At 35.7% G+C, this 20,993-nt stretch overlaps 3 protein-coding genes and 1 long non-coding RNA gene across 5 annotated transcripts in view; 2 read left to right on the top strand and 2 right to left on the bottom strand.

Annotated features, from left to right (window-relative positions):
* Window positions 1-6,369: 6,369 nt before the first annotated feature.
* On the bottom strand, window positions 6,370-7,103 carry Bet5 (blocked early in transport 5). Its single transcript, XM_075288503.1, has 3 exons — window positions 6,888-7,103; window positions 6,686-6,828; window positions 6,370-6,625 (listed from the first exon to the last, which is right to left on the bottom strand). The coding sequence occupies exons 1-3, from the start codon at window positions 6,984-6,986 to the stop codon at window positions 6,430-6,432; spliced, it is 438 nt and encodes a 145-aa protein (XP_075144618.1). The 5' UTR covers window positions 6,987-7,103; the 3' UTR covers window positions 6,370-6,429.
* Window positions 7,104-8,389: 1,286 nt separating this feature from the next.
* On the top strand, window positions 8,390-9,812 carry LOC142219575 (uncharacterized). The gene is made up of 3 exons (XR_012717639.1): window positions 8,390-8,724; window positions 8,789-8,894; window positions 8,960-9,812. It is a non-coding gene; the product is annotated as an uncharacterized LOC142219575 (long non-coding RNA).
* Window positions 9,813-9,954: 142 nt separating this feature from the next.
* Epg5 (ectopic P-granules autophagy protein 5) overlaps window positions 9,955-20,993 on the top strand; it is a 69,199-nt gene continuing 58,160 nt past the window's right edge. The window contains exons 1-2 of one of the 2 annotated variants that reach the window (XM_075306905.1): window positions 9,955-11,121; window positions 14,145-14,265. In XM_075306905.1, coding sequence (XP_075163020.1) covers window positions 10,199-11,121; window positions 14,145-14,265 — 1,044 coding nt within the window. In that variant the 5' untranslated portion in view covers window positions 9,955-10,198. The remainder of the gene's footprint in view (window positions 11,122-14,144; window positions 14,266-20,993) is intronic. The other variant, XM_075306876.1, reaches the window with a different exon arrangement.
* Window positions 20,099-20,900, bottom strand: LOC142235675 (uncharacterized). Its single transcript, XM_075306951.1, has 3 exons — window positions 20,729-20,900; window positions 20,470-20,613; window positions 20,099-20,409 (listed from the first exon to the last, which is right to left on the bottom strand). The coding sequence occupies exons 1-3, from the start codon at window positions 20,811-20,813 to the stop codon at window positions 20,204-20,206; spliced, it is 435 nt and encodes a 144-aa protein (XP_075163066.1). The 5' UTR covers window positions 20,814-20,900; the 3' UTR covers window positions 20,099-20,203.

Raw genomic sequence — 20,993 nt, 5'->3', positions numbered from 1 at the left:
CCCATATATATCTTTCGCCCGATATGCACTTATATGGACCCAGAAGCCAGAGTTTTATCCCGATTACCTTGAAATTTTGCACAAGGAGTACAATTGGTAGTATAGTCATGTGTGCCAAAGTTGATTGAAATGGGTTCAGATTTAGATATAGCTTCCATATATATTTTTCGCCTGATATGGACTTATATGGCCCCAGAAGCCAGAGTTTTGGCCCAATTTGGTTGAAATTTTGCACTAGGAGTACATTTAGTAATATAGTCATGTGTGCCAAATTTGATTGAAATCCGTTAAGATTTAGATATAGCTCCCATATATATGTTTTTCTAATTTTGACAAAAATGGTCAAAATACCAAAATTTTCCGTGTTAAATCGCCACTGCTTAGTCGAAAAGTTGTAAAAATGACTCTAATTTTCCTAAACTTCTAATATATATATATATATATATATATATATATATATATATATATATATATATATATATATATATATATAAATAAATAAATATATATATATATATATATATATATATATATATATATATATATATATATATATATATATATATATATATATATATATATATATATATATATATATATATATATATATATATGTGTGTGTGTGTGTGTGTGTGTATGTGTGTGGGTGTGTGATACTGTTCTTTTCTTACTTTAGGACTTTAATAAGACACATTTTACAGTTCAAAATTTAATATACTACAATGTAATGTCGAATATTTTTTCGGAATCTTCCGAACATATCTGGAATATATGTAAAAAAAAAAAAAAAAAACTTTGGTCGAAGCAGGGATCGAACCCACGACCCTTGGCATGCAAGTCGGACGTAGCAACCACTGATCCACGGTGCCATACTAAATGTTTGTTTCTGTTAAATAAACTTTTATTATTCGGTTTGTGGGCGCCGCAAGCTATGCTATGTACATATAACTTATATGGATATTTATCTATTGATGAGGTACATAGCTCAGTGATTAGTGTGTTGGCTTACAAAGTGCATGGTCCGCGATTCGATTCTCCGTCCTGGCGAAAGGTAAAAATATTTTAAACATTTATAAAATCGTATAATTTCTTCTACATTGTTGGCATTACAGGAAAAGGTTTTAAGAACTAAAAAACCTCGTGGATGTGAGAAATATGTGAGGGAAAATGCAATTAGCAAGAAAACAATTTTTTTTTTTTTTTTGAGTTTGTCTTTATGAAATTGTTTTTACATCCTGTAAAATAATAAGCGTTTATCACAAAAAGTATATACTTTTCTTCCAAATACACTTCCTTACAGCGAAAAGCAAATGAGAAACGAACTTTGTTTGTCTAAACATGCGTTTGGGAGGAAAGAATTATTTTTTTGCGTGTATGTGCAAAAATTGTTTCATTTCTCTTTTGGACGAAAATAACGGTACTAATTTTTTTTTATACCCTCCACCATAGGATGGGGTTATATTAACTAGAGGTCTGCATCGAATAACTTTTCACTACATGTATGCAATTCGCTGTCGAATATAGTACATACATTGTCTTTCTCTCAGAGCGCAAGTAGTGAAGTGAAGAGAACACTTGCTTGTCAAATACCACCAAGTACTTATCCGAAGCAATATGTGTTCCGAAAAAAAGGAACAATAAAAATGTAAGTACTTGAGAAAAAGTACAACATGGATTCTCTTTACTTCACGTGGTACCACAAGTATTTCTCAGTTATGTGCGAAGCAAAACTTTCCATTATTATTAATCATAGATATGTATGTATATCACATATTTCATATATTTATGTATGTCACACACTTACCTTAACGTTTGCCGTTCTTTATAATAAACCAAAACATATATTATGGAGATTAACTGTTTTTTTGTATTTCTGAAACTGCACTTGGTACATGGAGTACTCTATGAAGTTTTGTTCTCGCAACATACTCGACGTGATCACTCTGAGTACACTTCAATAAGAGAGAAAGAGGAATATGTGTTTGTTGGTAGTGAAGACATCAGAGTAGCAACAAGAAGTTACTCGTGGCTTTTGGTGTTCATCAAAATGTGTACCAATAGCTTTGCGACTCTTTCAAATAGATGTACTCATGTAGCAAGTACACGTGTACTCTGCATTTACAACTGGAATTGTGCAGACCTCTAATATTAACTTTGTCATTCCGTTTGTAACACATCGAAATATTGTTCTAAGACCCCATAAAGTATATATATTCTGGGTCGTGGTGAAATTCTGAGTCGATCTGAGCATGTCCGTCCATCCGTCCGTCTGTTGAAATCACGCTAACTTCCGAACGAAACAAGCTATCGACTTGAAACTTGGCACAAGTACTTGTTATTGATGTAGGTCGGATGGTATTGCAAATGGGCCATATCGGTCCACTTTTACGTATAGCCCCCATATAAACGGACCCCCAAAGTTGCTTTGCAATTGCTCTAAGAGAAGCAAATTTCATCCGATCCGGCCGAAATTTCGTACATGGTGTTAGTATATGGTCTCTAATGACCGTGAAAAATTGTTCCACATCGGTCCATAATTATATATAGCCCCCATATAAACCGATCCCCCGATTTGGCTTACCGAGCCTCTAAAAGAAGCAAATTTCATCCGATCCGGCTGAAATTTGGTACATGGTGTTATTATATGGTCTCTAACAACCATGCAAAAATTGGTCCACATCGGTCCATAATTATATATAGCCCCCATATAAATCCCCAGATTTGACCTCCGGAGCCCCTTGGAAGAGCAAAATTCATCCGATTCGGTTGAAATTTGGTACGTGATGTTAGTATATGGTATCCAACAAACATGCACGAATTGGTTCATATCAATCCATAATTATATACAGCCCTCATATAAACCGATCCCCACACTTAAACTCTGGTGTCTTTTGGAGAAGCAAAATTCATCTGATCTGGTTGAAATTTGGTACGTGGTGGTAGTATATGATATTTAACAACCATGCCAAAAGTGGTCTATATCAGTTCATAATCATATACAGCCCCCGTGTAAACCGATCCCGAGATTTGGTTTTGGAGCCTCTTAGAGGAGTCATCCGAGTCAGTTGAAATTTGGTACATTGTGCTAGTATATGACCGTTAACAACCATGCCTAACTAGGTCCATATCCGTCTATAGTTATATATAGCCCTCAGATAAATCGATCCCCAACCACACAAAAATTGGTCAATATAAAGTTCATAATTCTATATAGCCCCCATATTTCAATTCTGGCTCTCTACGTACCGTGCAAAAGTCCATACCGATTCGTAATTATTTGTAGGGTTACCTATACATAACTTTTTTGTCTAATATTAACCACGTATGGAAACGATGTTAAGAAGTTTCTACGCAATCCATCAGTGCTGCCGCTAGTGAAAAATTGAGTGAAGTAGATTTTGGAAAAAAGTGGAGTAGATTGAATAAAATTGAAGTAGCATTCATTTTTGAAAACAAAGCAATAGAATTCATTTTATTATACCCTCCACCATAGGATGGGGGTATATTAACTTTGTCATTCCGTTTGTAACACGTCGAAATATTGCTCTAAGACCCCATAAAGTATATATATTCTGGGTCGTGGTGAAATTCTTAGTCGATCTGAGCATGTCCGTCTGCTGAAATCACGCTAACTTCCGAACGAAAGAAGCTATCGACTTGAAACTTGGCACAAGTAGTTGTTATTGATGTAGGTCGGATGGTATTGCAAATGGGCCATATCGGTCCACTTTTACGTATAGCCCCCATATAAACGGACCCCCAAATTTGGCTTGCTGATCCTCTAGGAGAAACAAATTTCATCCGATCAGGCCGAAATTTGGTACATGGTGTTAGTATATGGCCTCTAATAACCATGCAAAAATTGGTCCACATCGGTCCATAATTATATGTAGCCCCCATATAAACTGATCCCCCGATTTGGCTTGCGGAGCCTCTAAGAGAACCAAATTTCATCCGATCCGGCTGAAATTTGGTACATGGTGTAAGTATGTGGTCTCTAACAACTAGGCAAAAATTGGTCCACATCGGTTAATAATTCAATGATTAAAACCGATATGTTCATCGTAATTAAAGGAATAGGAAAAACAATTAGGTAATATGGGGAAAAATTTAAAAATTTGAAGCAGAACAAAAAGTGAAGCAGATTTTTGGAAGAAGGAGTGACGAAGTAAATTTTGTGAAAATGAAGCAAAATACTTCGATTGAAGTAGTAGCGGCAGCACTGCAATCCATGGTGGAGGGTACATAAGATTCGGCCTGGCCGAACTTACTGCCGTATATACTTGTTATTTATTTATTTTTTAATGGAAAATAAGTATATGCCGAAAGAAAAAAAAAACAGAATAAAAACGATGTATAACATAAAAAAATATATTTTTTAGAAAAATATTTAATAAAAAATTTCCGCTGTTCAGATTTGAATTAGAGTTCTTTATTTTTCATTCTTAATAATGGTGCCATGGTATCATATTAGGTTCATATCATAAACATTTCAATAAACGTTTTGATGCACCGTGTTGAATGGCGTTTGTGGCTAAATATGCTAAGGCGTTCTGTTATGGTGCCAACAGACTCAGGTTCAACCCCCGGTGGAAACGAAGAAGTTTTTCAATTTGTAAAAATTAGATAATAAGAAAATAAAAGTGTAACAAAAAATTCTGATAAAAATAAAAAGTGAAATAGGAAAAAAATTTTGTTTTTATTTTTTTTTTTAATTTCTTCAACCAAATGAACTTCCAAGGCACAACTTGTAAAGCAATGCAAAGGATCTAAAAACGGAGTACTTCCAGCACCTGAAGCACTATAAACTAGCCACAAGCCCTGGTAAGTCATAGTAAACAGTAAGAGCCCTCTCGAGCCCCGCTACAAGGGATGATGAGTTATCAAAAAAATGTGAATCGTAGAGACCGATTTCCCTTCTCTCGCCAGTATCCAAAATACTTGAAGCTCTATTTCTCTCTAGCCTTTTGGAGAATTTTCTAGCAGTCAAACGCCAACATGGATTCCGGAGAGTACATAGCACAACAACGGCTTTGCATGCCATTACAGTATTGATAAATTTAGGACAAAAGCAGACGAAGCCGCGCCAGGCTCTTGACCTGTCGAATGCATTCGAGACGGTCAGACATGCCAGAACACGTTCCTTCCGGCAAGAATCAAACTTTGTAATCTTAATTATGTGTGATAGAAAGTCAAGGCCTTGCAGAGTGAAACTACTCCTAAATACTTTTCACCGGACCCCTGCACATTCATGGCAGGGTTTGGACAAAGAAATCTTATTAGTTACCTAAAAGACAATTGGCCGTCGACAGTGTAGACAAGTGACACACAGTGGAATAACATACAGATCTGTCAGAACAGTGCGCTTAGAACTGTGACAGGGGGTCTCTGCAGTACACCCCTGGATCATCTTCATGTGGAGATCAAGATAATCTTGATTGTTACCTAGAAGACAATTGGCCGACGACAGTGTAGACAAGTGATACACAGTGGAATAACATACAGACCTATCGGGACAGTGCGCTTAGAACTGTGACAGAGGGTCGCCGCAGTACACTTCTGGATCATATTCATATGGAGACCAAGACTATCCCCGAGCATATACACAATTGCACAATTACATGTTCTCAAATAGGTATATCCAGGTTTGTTGTGGCAATAACCATCTACATCACTAACTTTTGAATAGACAACCACAACCCAGGGATGTAAAGGTTAATCTTCACCTAGAGCGCGAGATCCAGTGTTACAAAAGAGAGTCTCACGATAAGGCTGCATGCCAGCCAGGTCTGAAAGGGATTCGCCTGTTCGACATTACCTGAGATTTTGCGTTCTTGCAATGATACGGGTGCTCAGCGAACCCTGAATATTCCCATGTAGCATCCAGCATCTAGAAAAATCATTGAAATTGGACATTCATTACATTTGTTTTTCATTATTCTGTTTTTTTTTTTTTTTTTTAAGTCTGAAATTTCGGCTCTACATTTTCGATCTGATTTCCTTTGTGTTCTAGTATGTATACTAAAATGGTTAGCCCTTCGTTGCATTTAATAAGCTATGGGAGATATGAGAATCTGTTTCCGCCATCAAATCAATAGTTCAATAGATTTATGACATCCTGTACTAATTAGTAAATGAGTTAATAGGGATCATCTGGTATTTAAATGTGGTTTTCCAAAATATAATAGATGTCATCTGTTAATATATTCTTGTTACCCCTTTTTTTACTTCCAGTGCCTTTAGAAATCGGATTTTTCACTTTCTTTACATCCATTTGGAATGTTATTCTACATGACCTTTGATCATTTGGTCCAGCATATCGGCGTTCTTGTTTATTGTTAGTTGATTTTTAAAGCAATTCCCTGAATGTGAGTTTGTATAGACAATTGATAAATCTCGGTTTTATTTTGTCTACCAAACCTTATTATTTTAAATATTTCTTAGACCAAAAATTGGTGACTGTTTTATAAATTCATCTAATTTTATTTGAAATAGCTCCGATGTCACCGGAGTACCAGGTGTCCACAATGGATCTCGAACCACATATTCCACCCAAATTTTACTATAGATTTGTTGCAGCAATTCCTTGACATTTGTTGCATTTGTGTCGGTATTCAAAACAAATCTGAAACGAAAGAAATGGATGTCATTTATTCTAGTTTTTCTATACATTAGAATTACTCACTTTAAACCAGAGGGTGTTTCCAAATAATGCAAAGCATATTTGCTAGTTTTGTAATAAAGAAAACCTTCTCGGGGATCATGCGGTGATAGTTTGCTCACAAAGGATTTTATTGAAGATAACATACCGTATGTGAGTTTCGCTTCCTTTAAAGATGTATATAGTGTCATTATGGGAAAATAGTTCAATGTATCTCTGGACATACCTCTTCTTGTGTTAAACCAGACTTTTTGGTACGGTTCCATTCGGCATAATACATAAGTGTTCCAAATTTATCAAATATGTACAAGTTAAAAACCTTCATTGTTCTTTATTTTCCTATTGTGGGCGATTTCTTGTAATGATGAAAACAAATGTTCAGCGTTTCCTAGACGTTGTACTATTTTGTGGTTGATTTTTGCAGATTCTATTTAACAACAAAGATCAGCTGTTGCAAACCATATGTTTCTCTACCTAAGCAGAGTTGCCAAATTTCGTTCTCTAAACAAAATACTAAGATGACTACCTTGTTTTCATATTTGCTTTAGAATAGGGCTGACATTCTGGATTTTTTTAGTCCCGGAATTTTGTGGGATACCAGAAAAATAATCCTAATTTGTAGTTTGTCAACCTTTTTGTTACAATAATAAATTTATATTTCTTCAACCTCGAGCTTGAAAAAACATCAATTTATTACTTTCAATATTTTTCACATTTCCCCATCATAGTTGATAATAATAATTGCACTCATGCCACGCCAAATTACTACAAAAAAGTATCGCATGAATGCAATTATTAGGTGCCCTTCTGGATACATTTAGAAGGGCGCCAATAACAGTCCCTTCAAACAATCAGAGAAAGTGCATTTTAAGATAGTTGGAAAAGAATCATTGTGGTCAAGTAAAACACGAATGTTTAGATGTTAATTAATTTTATTAAATTACTATATTATTTGTAAATTCTCAAAAATATAACATTTATACAACTATCACATTTAACATATTTGTATGCATTAATAAAAGATTGATGTTGTGTTACAAGTTGCAAATTACATGTTGTAGCGTTTATCAGCCAGTGTTTTTATTCCCAATGGAGGCAGCGTGTCTGGAAAAATATTTGAAAAACCATCACTTTATTCCATTTGGAAAGTCAAAAATTGTTCACCAATATACCTTTCACAATTTTAAGCGAAATAACTAAGTTTTTCAGCACTTCATTATCGTTTTTATTTAAATAAATTATGAGAAGCTAGTTGTGCTTGGTGTTACACAAAATATAAAATGGCTCTTGTAACAATAGTGATGGCAAAATACTATCACAGTTGGCGATTGTTGCAGTGTCACTTACGAGTCTGTGGTAGCGATGAGGATGAAATGGAACTTTGAAATGCTGGCAGGGGTTTTTCACAAAATATAAAATGGCTCTTGTAACAATAGTTATGACTAAATACTTTCATGTACATTTTGTACTTCATGATACGCTGCCCCCCCAATCACATTTGACGATTGTTGTAGTGTCATTTACGATTAGGATGAAATGGAACTTTTAAATGCTGGCAGGGATGCTCCGCTCATATTGTACTTTTATTTGGGCAAATTTTTGGGGATTCTATATAAAACAAATGATAACGCAGTTTTGATTCATAAAGATTTCTTCTGATTCAAACCTGCATTGGCATGTTTTGTATATAGAACCTCAAAAACGTGGTCCAAATAATAGTACATACCCAATAAACACAGGATGAGCGTTTTTCAAATGCAACAACTTTTCAGTTTGAGGGTAAATATAATTTTCAACATAAATTCAACTTGACTTGAAATAGCTCATCTTCAATGCATCTTCAAATTGTTTACGAATTACTTCCAATTTGCCAAAATGTTGACGAAATCTTTGAAAAGGTGTTGAAGATAATATGAGAAAACATTGACAAGACACTACCCTAAAATGCAACGAAAAAACCATGTGGTTTTCAATACTTATTTGTGCAACGAAGTTCGTGGTCAATTGCAAGAAATAAAAAAAATGGAAAATTTTAGACACAACCAAATAGTTTATAAAAATAGGTAAGTGAAAATAATAAATGAAATAAAACTTTAAGGAAGTCACTAAATGTATATCTCTTTGCAGAAAACTAAAATTGTGGATTCTACGTTTTTGAAAACATTAAAAAGCTGACCGATGAAAAAATGGTGGACAATTAACTGGAACTGCTTCAAATAGTTTATAATAATTGGTACGTCAATATGAAAAATTAAATCAACACTTTAGAGAAGTCACTAAATTTAAATCTCTTTGCAGAAAACTAAAATCTTTGGATGCTACATGCTTGCAAACATTAAGAAGCTGACCAATGAAAAATGAGTAGCTTATCGACAAGAAAAAGTTTCCAGAAACATTACAAGTGCAACCAATTAAAATTGTTAAAAACAATAAATTGTTGAAATCAACAACTTCTGGATGAAAATGTGCATCACATCGTCAGTTTAATTCATATGCTATTATCAGTTTAAAATGGATATTTTGTGAATTCCTTCTGCTGGAAATCAATTCTAACACGCGGTCCAGTACGTTCCTAATTTCAAATTGCCCGCATGTTAATAAATTTTAATGCTGTTTTATGACACCAAAAGGAAGGAAATCGAATTATCAATGCAAAAGTGTTTACTAATAATGTTTAAGATATTTAAAGTTTTGTTGTTTGTTTTTTATTTGTTGATATGTTTAATAAGATTATTATTTATCAATTGGTATTGTAGTGTATTATGTAGGTAGTGAATTATTATATATTTTATTTTGATAAAAAAGAATAAATTATACAAAATTCATAGAATTTTGGCTTTGACTTTCAATTTGAAGTGGGGATATCATTCATAAAAATTTAGGTTGAAAAGTATTTGCAACGATGTTAATTTTGAATTTGACTCGCATCGAAAATTGTTTGACAAATTATTGAGTAGCGATCCATTTCAATTTGAGGATAACACTTGAGATATTATTGCTAATGTGTTGAATTTCACTGTTGAGGGTAATGTCTGTTTTTTGTTGAGAACGCGATTTTCTCAACAATTTCTCAACTTGAATATTACCCTAATCCTTTGAAAAAATGTTTGAAAAATTGTTGAAATTTAGCATATCTCAAACGTTTGTGTTTATTGGGTATGAACGACAAATTTCGTATTTGCAAATCAATAAGTAGGTTTGCAATTTTATAACTTGGCAACTCTATTTGAAATGGCACGTCAACACTGTTCTATTTAAACATCCCTGTACTGGAACATATGTTGTCTAATATTCTCCCAGATCATTGTTGATTGTTTGGACTTAAGACGGGGATTTTTTTGATTAAAACAAGTGCATAAATACGTGATAAAAGTTAACTTTAATAAATCACCAATTAAAGTGATGAATTACTTTACTTAAATTTCGACTTTATTGTATATAGGAGAAACAACTCCTTAAAAAGCTGAAAATCTGATTACAAAGTTCTATAAAACAAAATTTGCATAGTGAATATTAACAAAAGAAAAATCTGTCGAAATGGCGACTATGGAAAAGCCCAAGAAAAAAACAAAAAAATCTAAACCAAAAAATGAAGAGCCTACGCCTTTATTCGATACAAAAGAAGTGGAAGAAGACTCTGACAGTGAAAGGCCAATAACAAAGGATTGTGAAGAGCCGCAGACAGAGATTCGAAAATCTAGTATAGAAGATATTATTCAGATCGCAACATCGACAGCCAACATAGATAACATAGTGACTCAAGAATGTTTTATTGCTTCGGACTATAAACGAAATGAAAATGAAAACAAAAAAGAGGTCATGGAAGATATCGAAGAGGATAAAAAGGAGAATGATACTGGAGAAAAGCAAAATAATGATTCAAATACAGAGGTTTATACTGATACTCCCAATATCATAGCAGCAGAAGAAGTGGAGGCAAAAGATGAGGAAATTCTCACTTCGCCTTCGGCCCCACCAGCATTGGTGGCTACACCTACAATGGCAACTGCATTCCCCATTGATACACATGCTTCTCAAGTTATTCAATATCCTCAACTTGAAATGCTAAGGCATGAGGAAACAGTTGCCGAAGTGGTCTATAATCCTCCGCGTATTCGGTCACCTGGTTTTCGTCTCTCGTCTAGTAAACTACAAGCTTTCTCTCAAGAGCAATTACAACAATATTACTACTGTCCCGAATTGTCTATGGTACAACAATTTGAAATGGAATTTCTTATGGACTCTTTGTTGGAAAGCTACGAGAATGATCCCTTATATGCAGCATTACAACAATACTATCATATGCAAAGTAAATTGACCATGAATTTGCATGATGTTAAGAAATTTCGCAAAGAAGCTGCAGCTGCCCAAGAACATATTTGGGTTGAAGTTCCCATTACTAAAACGTTTTCCGATAAATGTGGTGATAAAGTTGAAGTTCGAGAGACTGTAACATATAAGTAAGTATATACATTTATAAGGTAGCGCAAAAATGATAAAAACAACGTCCATTAGCGCCACTTGTACATGTGTAGGTTAGTCGATTTTGTATACAGGTTAAATTCGAAGATGACCCATATTCCGAAATAATACTAAAATAGATCGATCATTTGATTTAGCCTAGGAAGCATATTTGTAATCTGATTCAATCAAAAAATTGGTATAGTATACCAGGAAATCGATCTTTTTTAAGGTATCGCAAAAATGATAAAAAAAACGTCCATTAGCGCCACCTGTACATGAGTAGTTTAGTCAATTTTGTAGACAGGTTAAATTCCCATATTCCGAAATAGTCCTAAAATATATCGATCATCCGATTTCAATCAAAAAATTGGTATGGTATGGTATACGAGGAAAACAATCTCTCGTTTAATTCTTAGGAGTCTAGAAGCCGCATTTTTGATATATTTTACCGGCACCCATCTTTTGGCCCATTTTTTGATATTTTATCCCCATCGCTGTCACAAAAAACTTAAATGACAATCGTCAAATGTATGTACCAAAAAAAAATTGAAAATATTTTGCCGTAGCTATTATTAGAATAGTTGTTGTTGTAACAGTTTATTGTGATCTCATCCATTTCATGTTATACGCTTGGTACATCAGCTTGTTGGCAGATCAAGGAACTCTGCGACTAAGATGGGGTGTGTCCAGAGTGATCTGGTGGTAAGTCGGGTTGGTTTGGCTGGGCAAGAGAAAAGATGACGCGTGTCGTGTGGCCCTTGGTTGCAAATTGGACAAACGTCAGCTACGCTGCTATCAATCACCGATAAGTAGGAATTGAGGCGGCTGCACTTGCCTGATCTTAATTGAGCCAAAACTACCCTAGTCTGCCGTGGGAGGTCTCTTTCCTCCGGTGCTATGGGCGGTGGTCGGACTCCAAGAACAGGATTAACCTTGTAGCTTCTCACCGCTTCAGCTACAGTATCCTCATGAATCCTGTTCAAACCTGCCTGGTACGCTGCTTGATCTAGAGGCTCTCTTTTATAGCGCTGGATCTCGCGCTCTAGATTATGTATATCAACCCTTACGTTCCTGGGTGGTGGTTGTGTATCCATAAGATGGTGGTTTGGATGATTACTGCGATAACAACCCAGGAGATACTGCTTTGACAACATGTAGTTGTGTCTTCGCACAGGGATGATCTTTGTCTCCACATAAAGGTGATCCAGGGGTGTGTTGCGGAGACACCCAGTCGCAGTTCTAAGAGCAGCGTTCTGGCAGGTTTGTATGTTATTCCACTGCGTATCACTGGTCTGCGGTGTCCACACTGGCGCTGCATAGTTTACCACTGACCGGCCAATTGCCTTATAAGTAGTTAGCAAGGTTTCTTTGTCCGCACCCCAAGTACTGCCGGCTAGTGACTTGAGGACCTTGTTTCTACCACGGAGCTTATTACAAATTGCAGTGGCATGGGCAGATGACCTAAAAAGGCTGTTGAATGTGACCCCAAGAATCTTGGGGTAATTTGTGGTCGGAATTATTACTCCATCGACTCTGATATTCAACTGCCTGCGCACTTCTGCCGTCCATGTAGTAAATAGTGTGGCTGAGGATTTGGTGGGGGATATCCTCAAGTTTCTCGCAGTGAAATAACTGGTAAGATTAGCTATGTAGACGTTCAACCGATCGCAAATGTCATCAACATTGGGCCCAGATGCCAAGATTGTACAGTCATCCGCATATGATACAATATCGACGCCGTCAGGAGGGGGTGGAATCGAGGACATGTAGAGGTTAAACAGTGCCGGAGATATCACCCCACCTTGGGGAACTCCCTGTTTAACTCTACGCGGTCTTGACTTTCTGTCCCTGAATTCCACGTACGACTGGCGTCCACACATATAATTCAGCACCCAACGCTTCGCTCCTGCCGGTAGGGACGTATTCTCGATGTCCTCAAATAATGTGGCATGGTTGACCGTATCGAATGCTTTCGATAGGTCAAGCGCCACGAGGACCGTCCTGTGACACGGCCTGGGCTGGTTAAGTCCCTTATTAATATGTGTCGAAATGGCATGTAAGGCTGTTGTCGTACTATGTACCTTACGGAATCCATGTTGATGGTGGGCAGCTGGAAAATTCTCCACAAGGCTGGGGAGGAGTAATGCCTCAAGTGTCTTGGCTACTGGCGAAAGAAGGGATATCGGTCTGTACGATTCACCTTTGCTCGAATCTTTGCCCGGTTTCAGTAGTGGAATCACCCTTCCCATTTTCCAGACATCGGGTATAATGTGTGATTCCAAAGACAAATTGACGAGTCTGGTCAGGTACTCAACTCCCAGTATTCCCAGATGCTTCAGCATTAGCATTGAAATTCCGTCAGGGCCCAGCGCCTTAGATGGTTTCGCGCTGTTGATGACATTGGTAACTTCGGCTGCAGTAAATTGTGGTGTGTCATCGGCTCGGAGACCACGTACACGACGGGTGGCTCTCCTTTTCGCTCTATCACTCTCGGGATGCTCGACAAACTGTCGGTTGAAGTATTTGGCGCACCTCTTCGGATCAGTCACAGTCACGTCGCCAAATGTGACTGAAATCCCATCATCCCTTGTGGAGGGGTTCGAGAGGGCTCTAACTGTTGACCACAATTTACCAGTTCCTGTTCCTAAGTTACATTGCTTCAGAATAGTAATTTAGATTTGTTGTGAAAAATAAGAGTAAAAATATTTTTTGGTAAGAAATTGTCGATATTCAAAATGAAAAAAGTGTAATTTTTCTAATCATGGTGAAATGTACTTATTGGGTCCTGGAAATATCTTTATTGCTTTACAAAAGACGCAAAGCAAATATACTTTTACCCCAAATTTGAATAACAAATCCCTGGGAATTTTTCCCTATTCCCATTTCCCCTATTCTAAACGAACTCTCCCCGGGGTATTTTTCTCTTTTGGTATTAAAAATGACAATAAAAAGTGAAAAACGTATTATTTTTTATTTGCCAAAGATATTAATCTAATGTTCAATTTTGTTTTTATTACAGTATTGTTCAAGTTGATGGTAGCAATTTGGAGGCAGCTACATCCTCGCTCACGGTTCTTTTTGATATTATTTCGAATACATATACCAGCAATTTAATTACAACGAAGATTATAAAAATTAAAGTAAGTTCTCATTATAAAAAAATGTACATACAAATATAAGCCTTTTGTTAAAAAATGCATTGAGTGAGAATTGTTTTCCCCTTTCAAGACCCACATTTAAACTGGAACAATGTGTTGGCCATGATCGAATTTTTGCAGTTCACAACTTAGTCAACGCAATTATCTGCAATTAGTAATACTTTGCTGTACAAAATTTTCATTACAAAATTCAGCGCTTTTTTCTGCACATATAAGGCTAGAATGTCTTCATAAATCTGACAAAAGGTTGTAAATAATGGTTATGATGAAATCAGCGCAGTTGAGTTGCACTAAGGTTAGCGGGTACCTCATCTCTCGCTTAGAAGGTTGGCACTCCTGTAAAGAAGAGTTGTTCGTGTTTTTCTCACGATTTCTTACGAACTATGCAGCAAATTACGATTTCATTTTCTTCACATCTATATATTCTGCTTCTGATAGTGATGAAATCCATACTTAGAAGAAATGCACCAAATTTTTTTATTAACAGGTTGGCTGATAAGTCCCCGGTCTAACAAAGAAAAACACATTTTTTGTCAAAATTCGTTTTTATTATTCAACATAGTTCCCTTCAAGAGCGATACAACGATTATAACGACCTTCCAATTTTTTGATACCATTTTGGTAGTACTCCTTCGGTTTTGTCTCAAAATAGGCCCCAGTTTCGGCGATCACCTCTTCATTGCAGCCAAATTTTTTCCCTGCGAGCATCCTTTTGAGGTCTGAGAACAAGAAAAAGTCGCTGTGGGCCAGATCTGGAGAATACGGTGGGTGGGGAAGCAATTCGAAGCCCAATTCATGAATTTTTGCCATCGTTCTCAATGACTTGTGGCACGGTGCGTTGTCTTGGTGGAACAACACTTTTTTCTTCTTCATATGGGGCCGTTTTGCCGCGATTTCGACCTTCAAACGCTCCAATAACGCCATATAATAGTCACTGTTGATGGTTTCAAGATAATCGATAAAAATTATTCCATGCGCATCCCAAAAACCAGAGGCCATTACTTTGCCAGCGGACTTTTGAGTCTTTCCAAGCTTCGGAGACGGTTCACCGGTCGCTGTCCACTCAGCCGACTGTCGATTGGACTCAGGAGTAGAGGTGTGCGCGTGACACGAAGTTTTCGTGACACGCGTGATTCACGCGTGAGTCACGTGATTCGTGAATGAAATTTAGACCAAATCACGTGAATGTGCGTGAATGGGACTGAACAAAAATGTGTCGTGCGTGATCGTGCGTGAACATCAAATTCTGTTCGTGAATGTGCGTGAGTAATTTTTTTTCAAAATCACGCTCACGACAAAATTCACGTTCACGAAAAAATTCACATTCACGAAAAATTCACGCTCACGACAAAATTCACGCTCACGAAGAAATTCGCGTTCACGAAGAAATTCACATTCACCAAATCTTCACACTCACGATGACATTCACGTTCACGAAAAATTCACTCTCACGAGAAAATTCACGTTCACGAAAAATTCACTCTCACGAGAAAATTCACGTTCACGAAGAAACTCACATTCACGAAAAATTCACGCTCACGATGAAATTCACGTTCACGAAAAAATTCACATCTTTTGGCCCATTTTTTGATATTTTATCCCCATCGCTGTCACAAAAAACTCTTAAATGACAATCGTCAAATGTATGTACCAAAAAAAAATTGAAAATATTTTGCCGTAGCTATTATTAGAAGAGTAATTTAGATTTGTTGTGAAAAATAGAGTAAAAATATTTTTTGGTAAGAAATTTTCGATATTCAAAATAAAAAAGTGTCATTTTTCTAATCATGGTGAAACGTACTTATTGGGTCCTGGAAATATCTTTATTGCTTTACAAAAGACGCATAGCAAATATACTTTTACCCCAAATTTGAATAACAAATCCCTGGGAATTTTTCCCTATTCCCATTTCTCACATTCACGAAAAATTGACGCTCACGATGAAATTCACGTTCACGAAAAAATTCACATTCACGAATTAATTCAGCCTCACGAGAAATGATACGTTCACGAACCTATTTACGCTCACGACAAATTTTATATTTACAAAAATGTCTTGCTCACGATAAAAAGTATGTATGAAATATCTGAAATACTAAAAATTAGAAATTGTATTGGACTTCATACTAGATTTTATTAAAAACAACATTTTCATTATTCATGTTTCGCAGCTAAAATTTATTTTTTAATAATTAGCTTTAAAAAGTAAGATTTACTCAAGTATATTTTACTAAAATTTTTAAACATGTACACAGTCTTACACAAGTTTACATACCCCTGAGTTTTTAACCTACTAACCAAACATCTTTCTTGTTGTTTTTTATAAACCACACTAAAAAAATTCTGAATAATGTATTGGGGTATAACTGACGTCGTCATTCCGGTTGTAACACATTGATACAGAATAATATTCTGGGTCGTGGTGAAACTCGATCTAGCGATGCCGGTCCGCATGTTGAAACCAAATTTCCGAACGAAACAAGCTATCGATATAAAACTTGGTATAAGTAGTTGTTATTTATGTAGGTGGATGGTATTACAAATGGTCCCCCATATTTGGCTTCCGGAAGAGCAAATTTCCATATGGGTCCTTAGTTATATATAGCTCCCATTTTAACCGCACTAATAATATGATCTGCTTTGAATGGTATGATTTAGGGAAAATGCAACAACACACACAATTTAACGTAATTTTGGGCCTGGTTTACTTGCTAGATATGTCGAGGACAACCATTCGGACGAAAGATAGTTTTCTATGCATTCAAGACATTTTCTGCAGCAAAAAAAAAAAGCCATATCTATCGCTATTCTTTATAACGAAGTCAATTGTTTCATAGTATTATAATTTCATGTATTATATGATCTTTGAATACATTTTTAAACATAAGCAGCATTTTATTTTTAGATATTGCCACAGATTAGATATCAATCACAGAATTAATAAGAAACAAGAAGCCTTATTTGATTAAACAATAATTGATTTCTTCCAGCACTTTCAATGAATTACTTAATTGGTTGTGGTCGAAACTTAATTTTTTAATTGAGGCAATAATTATTTATTGTATTGTTTATTTATTTATAATTATTGGTTTCTTCGATGAAATAATTTATGGTAACTTTACAAGAGTTTACACTTTCTTATGTGCTTTCTGATTATATTATAGTTGGATTTTTTCTTTACATGAAAAAATATCAGTAAAATATTTCCAATTGAAAAGTTGATTGGAATTGAAAACGTAATCAATTAATTAATTAACTTATAAAATTAACTTGTTAATCAAAATAAATAATAAAGCCAACTAAGATAATGATTGAACATTTTTACATTTTTAAATTGAAAACATACTTCCAAATATAAAATTAACAATTTTCGGAAATAATTGGTTTCATTGGTTCATTAAATTTTGGCTTAGATCTGAAAAAATAATTCTATATAGTATAATTATAATATATGTAATTATAATATAATAAAAAATAAAATAAGTAAACAATAACACTATAAATCATTGATTGCCTCAATTAAAAATTAATTAAGTTTTTCGGACAAAATCAATTCAAATTTTAATTGAGTTTATATTTTGATTTGATTAAAATGTTAATTGTATCTGTTAATTTTTTAATTGAGTACGTTTTCAACTTCAGATTTTTAATTAGAAATATTTTGGCGAATTTGTGTGGGTAGCTCATTTGTATCACAAGCGAGAGTGAGAAAGTTTTTAAGTTTTGTAAGTATAATAGTCGTGAACGAGTGTGAGTTGATTTTACATCGTGAGCGTGCGTGAATAGTTTTTATGAATCGTGAATGTGCGTGAGTTGCATTTTACATCGTGAGCGTGCGTGAATAGCTTTTATGAATCGTGGGTATGGGTGAGTAAGTTTCGTATGTCGTGAACGTGCGTGAGTTGCATTTTACATCGTGAGCGTGCGTGAATAGTTTTTTTATGTATCGTGGGTGTGTGGAAGTACGTTTCATTGTTCGTGAACGTGCGTGAGTAGTTTTTTTCGAATCGTGAGTGTGCGTGAATAAGTTTGTTGTTCGTGAACGTGCGTGAGTAGTTTTTTCGAATCGTGAGTATGCGTGAATAAGTTTGTTGTTCGTGAGTTGATATTTATGTCGTGAGCGTGCGGTAGTCACTATTCTGCAATCGTGAGTGTTTATCTTTGCAGGTTTTTGGTTCGTGAACGTGCGTGAGCGTGAATCAATAAAAACCTTCGTGCGTGAATGTTACGAATTCATTCGTGAGCGTGCGTGAGTGTGAGCAATTCAGAAACGGGCGTGCGTGATCGTGCGTGAATGTTACGAATTCGTTCGTGAGCGTGCGTGAGCGTGAGCAATTCTAAAAAAGGCGTGCGTGAATGACATTTTGAATTTGTGAGCGTGCGTGAAAAATCCCTCACGCGCACACCTCTACTCAGGAGTGTAGTGATGGAGCCATGTTTCATCCATTGTCACATATCGACGGAAAAACTCGGGTGTATTATGAGTTAACAGCTGCATCAACACGTTGTTGTTTTTGGCCAAATGTGAGCTCGCGTGGCACCCATTTTGCACAGAGCTTCCGCATATCCAAATATTGATGAATGATATGACCAACACGTTCCTTTGATATCTTTAAGTCCTCTGCTATCTCGATCAACTTCATTTTTTATTTTTATTTATTTATTTATTTCAAAATTTTTTCGTAATACAAAGCCTATAAGGCCAATTAATTTTACGGTCATACAAAATCATTTTGTGGATTTTTTTTGATGTTTTCGTCGGTAACCACCTCTTTCGGGCGTCCACTGCGTTCAAGTCCTCCGTGCTCATTTCACCACGCTTGAATTTTGCATACCAATCAATTATTGTTGATTTCCCTGGGGCAGAGACCGGAAACTCATTATCAAGCCAAGTTTTTGCTTCCACCGTATTTTTCCCCTTCAGAAAACAGTATTTTATCAAAACACGAAATTCCTTTTTTCCATTTTTTAACAATAACAAAAGTTGCGTCACAAAAGACGCTCTATCTCACAAACTAATTGACTTACAGACGTCAAATTTTGACACGAATCATTTGAAGCTTGGTACTATATAAAAATAATATGCATTTAATACTAGCGACGCCATCTATGTGTCGGACCGGGGACTTATCAACCAACTTGTTAATTCGTCAATGAATTCCTTGCAACCCGTTAATTCGCCAATGAATTCCTTGACTGTTATTCCTTCACACAGCTGCTGGAAATTCAGAAAGTTGTTTGCCGGGACCCGACTAATGCATAGGATAAAACTTTTTCGCTATGATAGTACAAGTAATTTTCGACGGTGTCTTCATAAGTATTTAGTAAAAACACAACACCGAGAAAGACAATTATTTCTGTTCATCTAGGGAGCCACCGTGGTGCAATGGTTCGGTCCTGCTTCGACCGAACACCAAAAAGTTTTTCAGCGGTGGATTATCCCACCTCAGTAATGCTGGTGACATTTCTGAGGGTTTCAAAGCTTCTCTAAGTGGTTTCACTGCAATGTGGAACTCCGTTCGGACTCGGCTATAAAAAGGAGGTCCCTTTTCATTGAGCTTAACATGGAATCGGGCAGGACTCAATGATAAGAAAGAAGTTCCCCAATGTGGTATAACAATGGACTGAATAGTCTAAGTGAGCCTGATACATCGGGCTGCCACCTAACCTAACCTCTGTTCATCATGGGAAGTTAACACTCCAATTGTGGCACTGAAATTCCCTAATTTGGTTGTTCAAGTTCGAGAAAAGTGACATTTATTGTGATACATAACATAAATTATTATTGTGATACATAAAAAACAACGTCGAACCATAAAGTGGAAACATATTTTTATTGCGTTTTTTTAACGACGATTACAAAAAATGAAAACAAAAGTTTTATTTGTTTAATAGTTGTGGTTTTATACAACTAACTCTCTCAAAACATAGTCCAATAGAACCACATTATTGAACTAATCATCATATATCGGCTTAAAATCACTCGCATTGATAGAAAATTTGCTGCGACCCCATCACAGCGATTATTAATATTACAACCATTAAAATTGCATGTGCAACAATGATATCCTACGGTATGACATACTTCCATGTCATCACATCCTCGTTGTAGTCGCTTGGTTATATCTAAAATTAGTTACAAATATCTATGGTAAATTTGATGCCTTATTCATTTATTCTTATTACCATATAATCCTATTTCTCCAGTAGGTCCCAACATAACAGCACATCCTGTTTTACATGTTGTCATCATATTGAACCTTGTTTTGAAACTACCCAAACTGAAACATTCAATGGCCGAGCCGTCACATTCATAGCATTGGATACCATCTAATTTTTGAAAAATCATTGTAAGAGAACATTTGAGGATAGAAAATGAAAATATAGAAATATTGATGTTTTTACAAAAAAAAATTTTTTTGTTTTTTCGTATAGCCATATTTACCTCCTTGATCATCTTTTGGCGTTTTGTTATCACCATTCACCATGGGGTACACCAGACAGAAAATGCAAATGAAAATTATTTTCATTGTAAACAATGAGAAACAATTTATTTAAAATTGTTAATTATGTAAAATGTCAATGTTATCGATTGATATTATTCATGGGTTACTTGACTTCTGGGGTTTAATGGCAAAATGCCAAATTTGATCCAATTAAAACTAAATATATTTTAAGCGTCGACATCTACCTCAAGAAAGCAAACGAGC

This window comes from Haematobia irritans, chromosome 1 (assembly GCF_050003625.1).
Source record: "Haematobia irritans isolate KBUSLIRL chromosome 1, ASM5000362v1, whole genome shotgun sequence".
Taxonomy (NCBI): domain Eukaryota; kingdom Metazoa; phylum Arthropoda; class Insecta; order Diptera; family Muscidae; genus Haematobia; species Haematobia irritans.
Note: the sequence above shows the minus strand (reverse complement) of the source record. Positions and strands in the feature narration are given on the sequence as shown.

Coding starts and splice junctions, on each gene's coding strand:
- Bet5 (XM_075288503.1), bottom strand. CDS start 6,986: ATGAAGGTTTTTAACTTGTACATATTTGATAAATTTGGAACACTTATG. Junction 6,829..6,887: donor CTGGTTTAACACAAGAAGAG/GTATGTCCAGAG, acceptor ACATCTTTAAAG/GAAGCGAAACTCACATACGG. Junction 6,626..6,685: donor GAAACACCCTCTGGTTTAAA/GTGAGTAATTCT, acceptor CTTTCGTTTCAG/ATTTGTTTTGAATACCGACA.
- LOC142235675 (XM_075306951.1), bottom strand. CDS start 20,813: ATGAAAATAATTTTCATTTGCATTTTCTGTCTGGTGTACCCCATGGTG. Junction 20,614..20,728: donor GCCAAAAGATGATCAAGGAG/GTAAATATGGCT, acceptor TTCAAAAATTAG/ATGGTATCCAATGCTATGAA. Junction 20,410..20,469: donor TGGAGAAATAGGATTATATG/GTAATAAGAATA, acceptor AACTAATTTTAG/ATATAACCAAGCGACTACAA.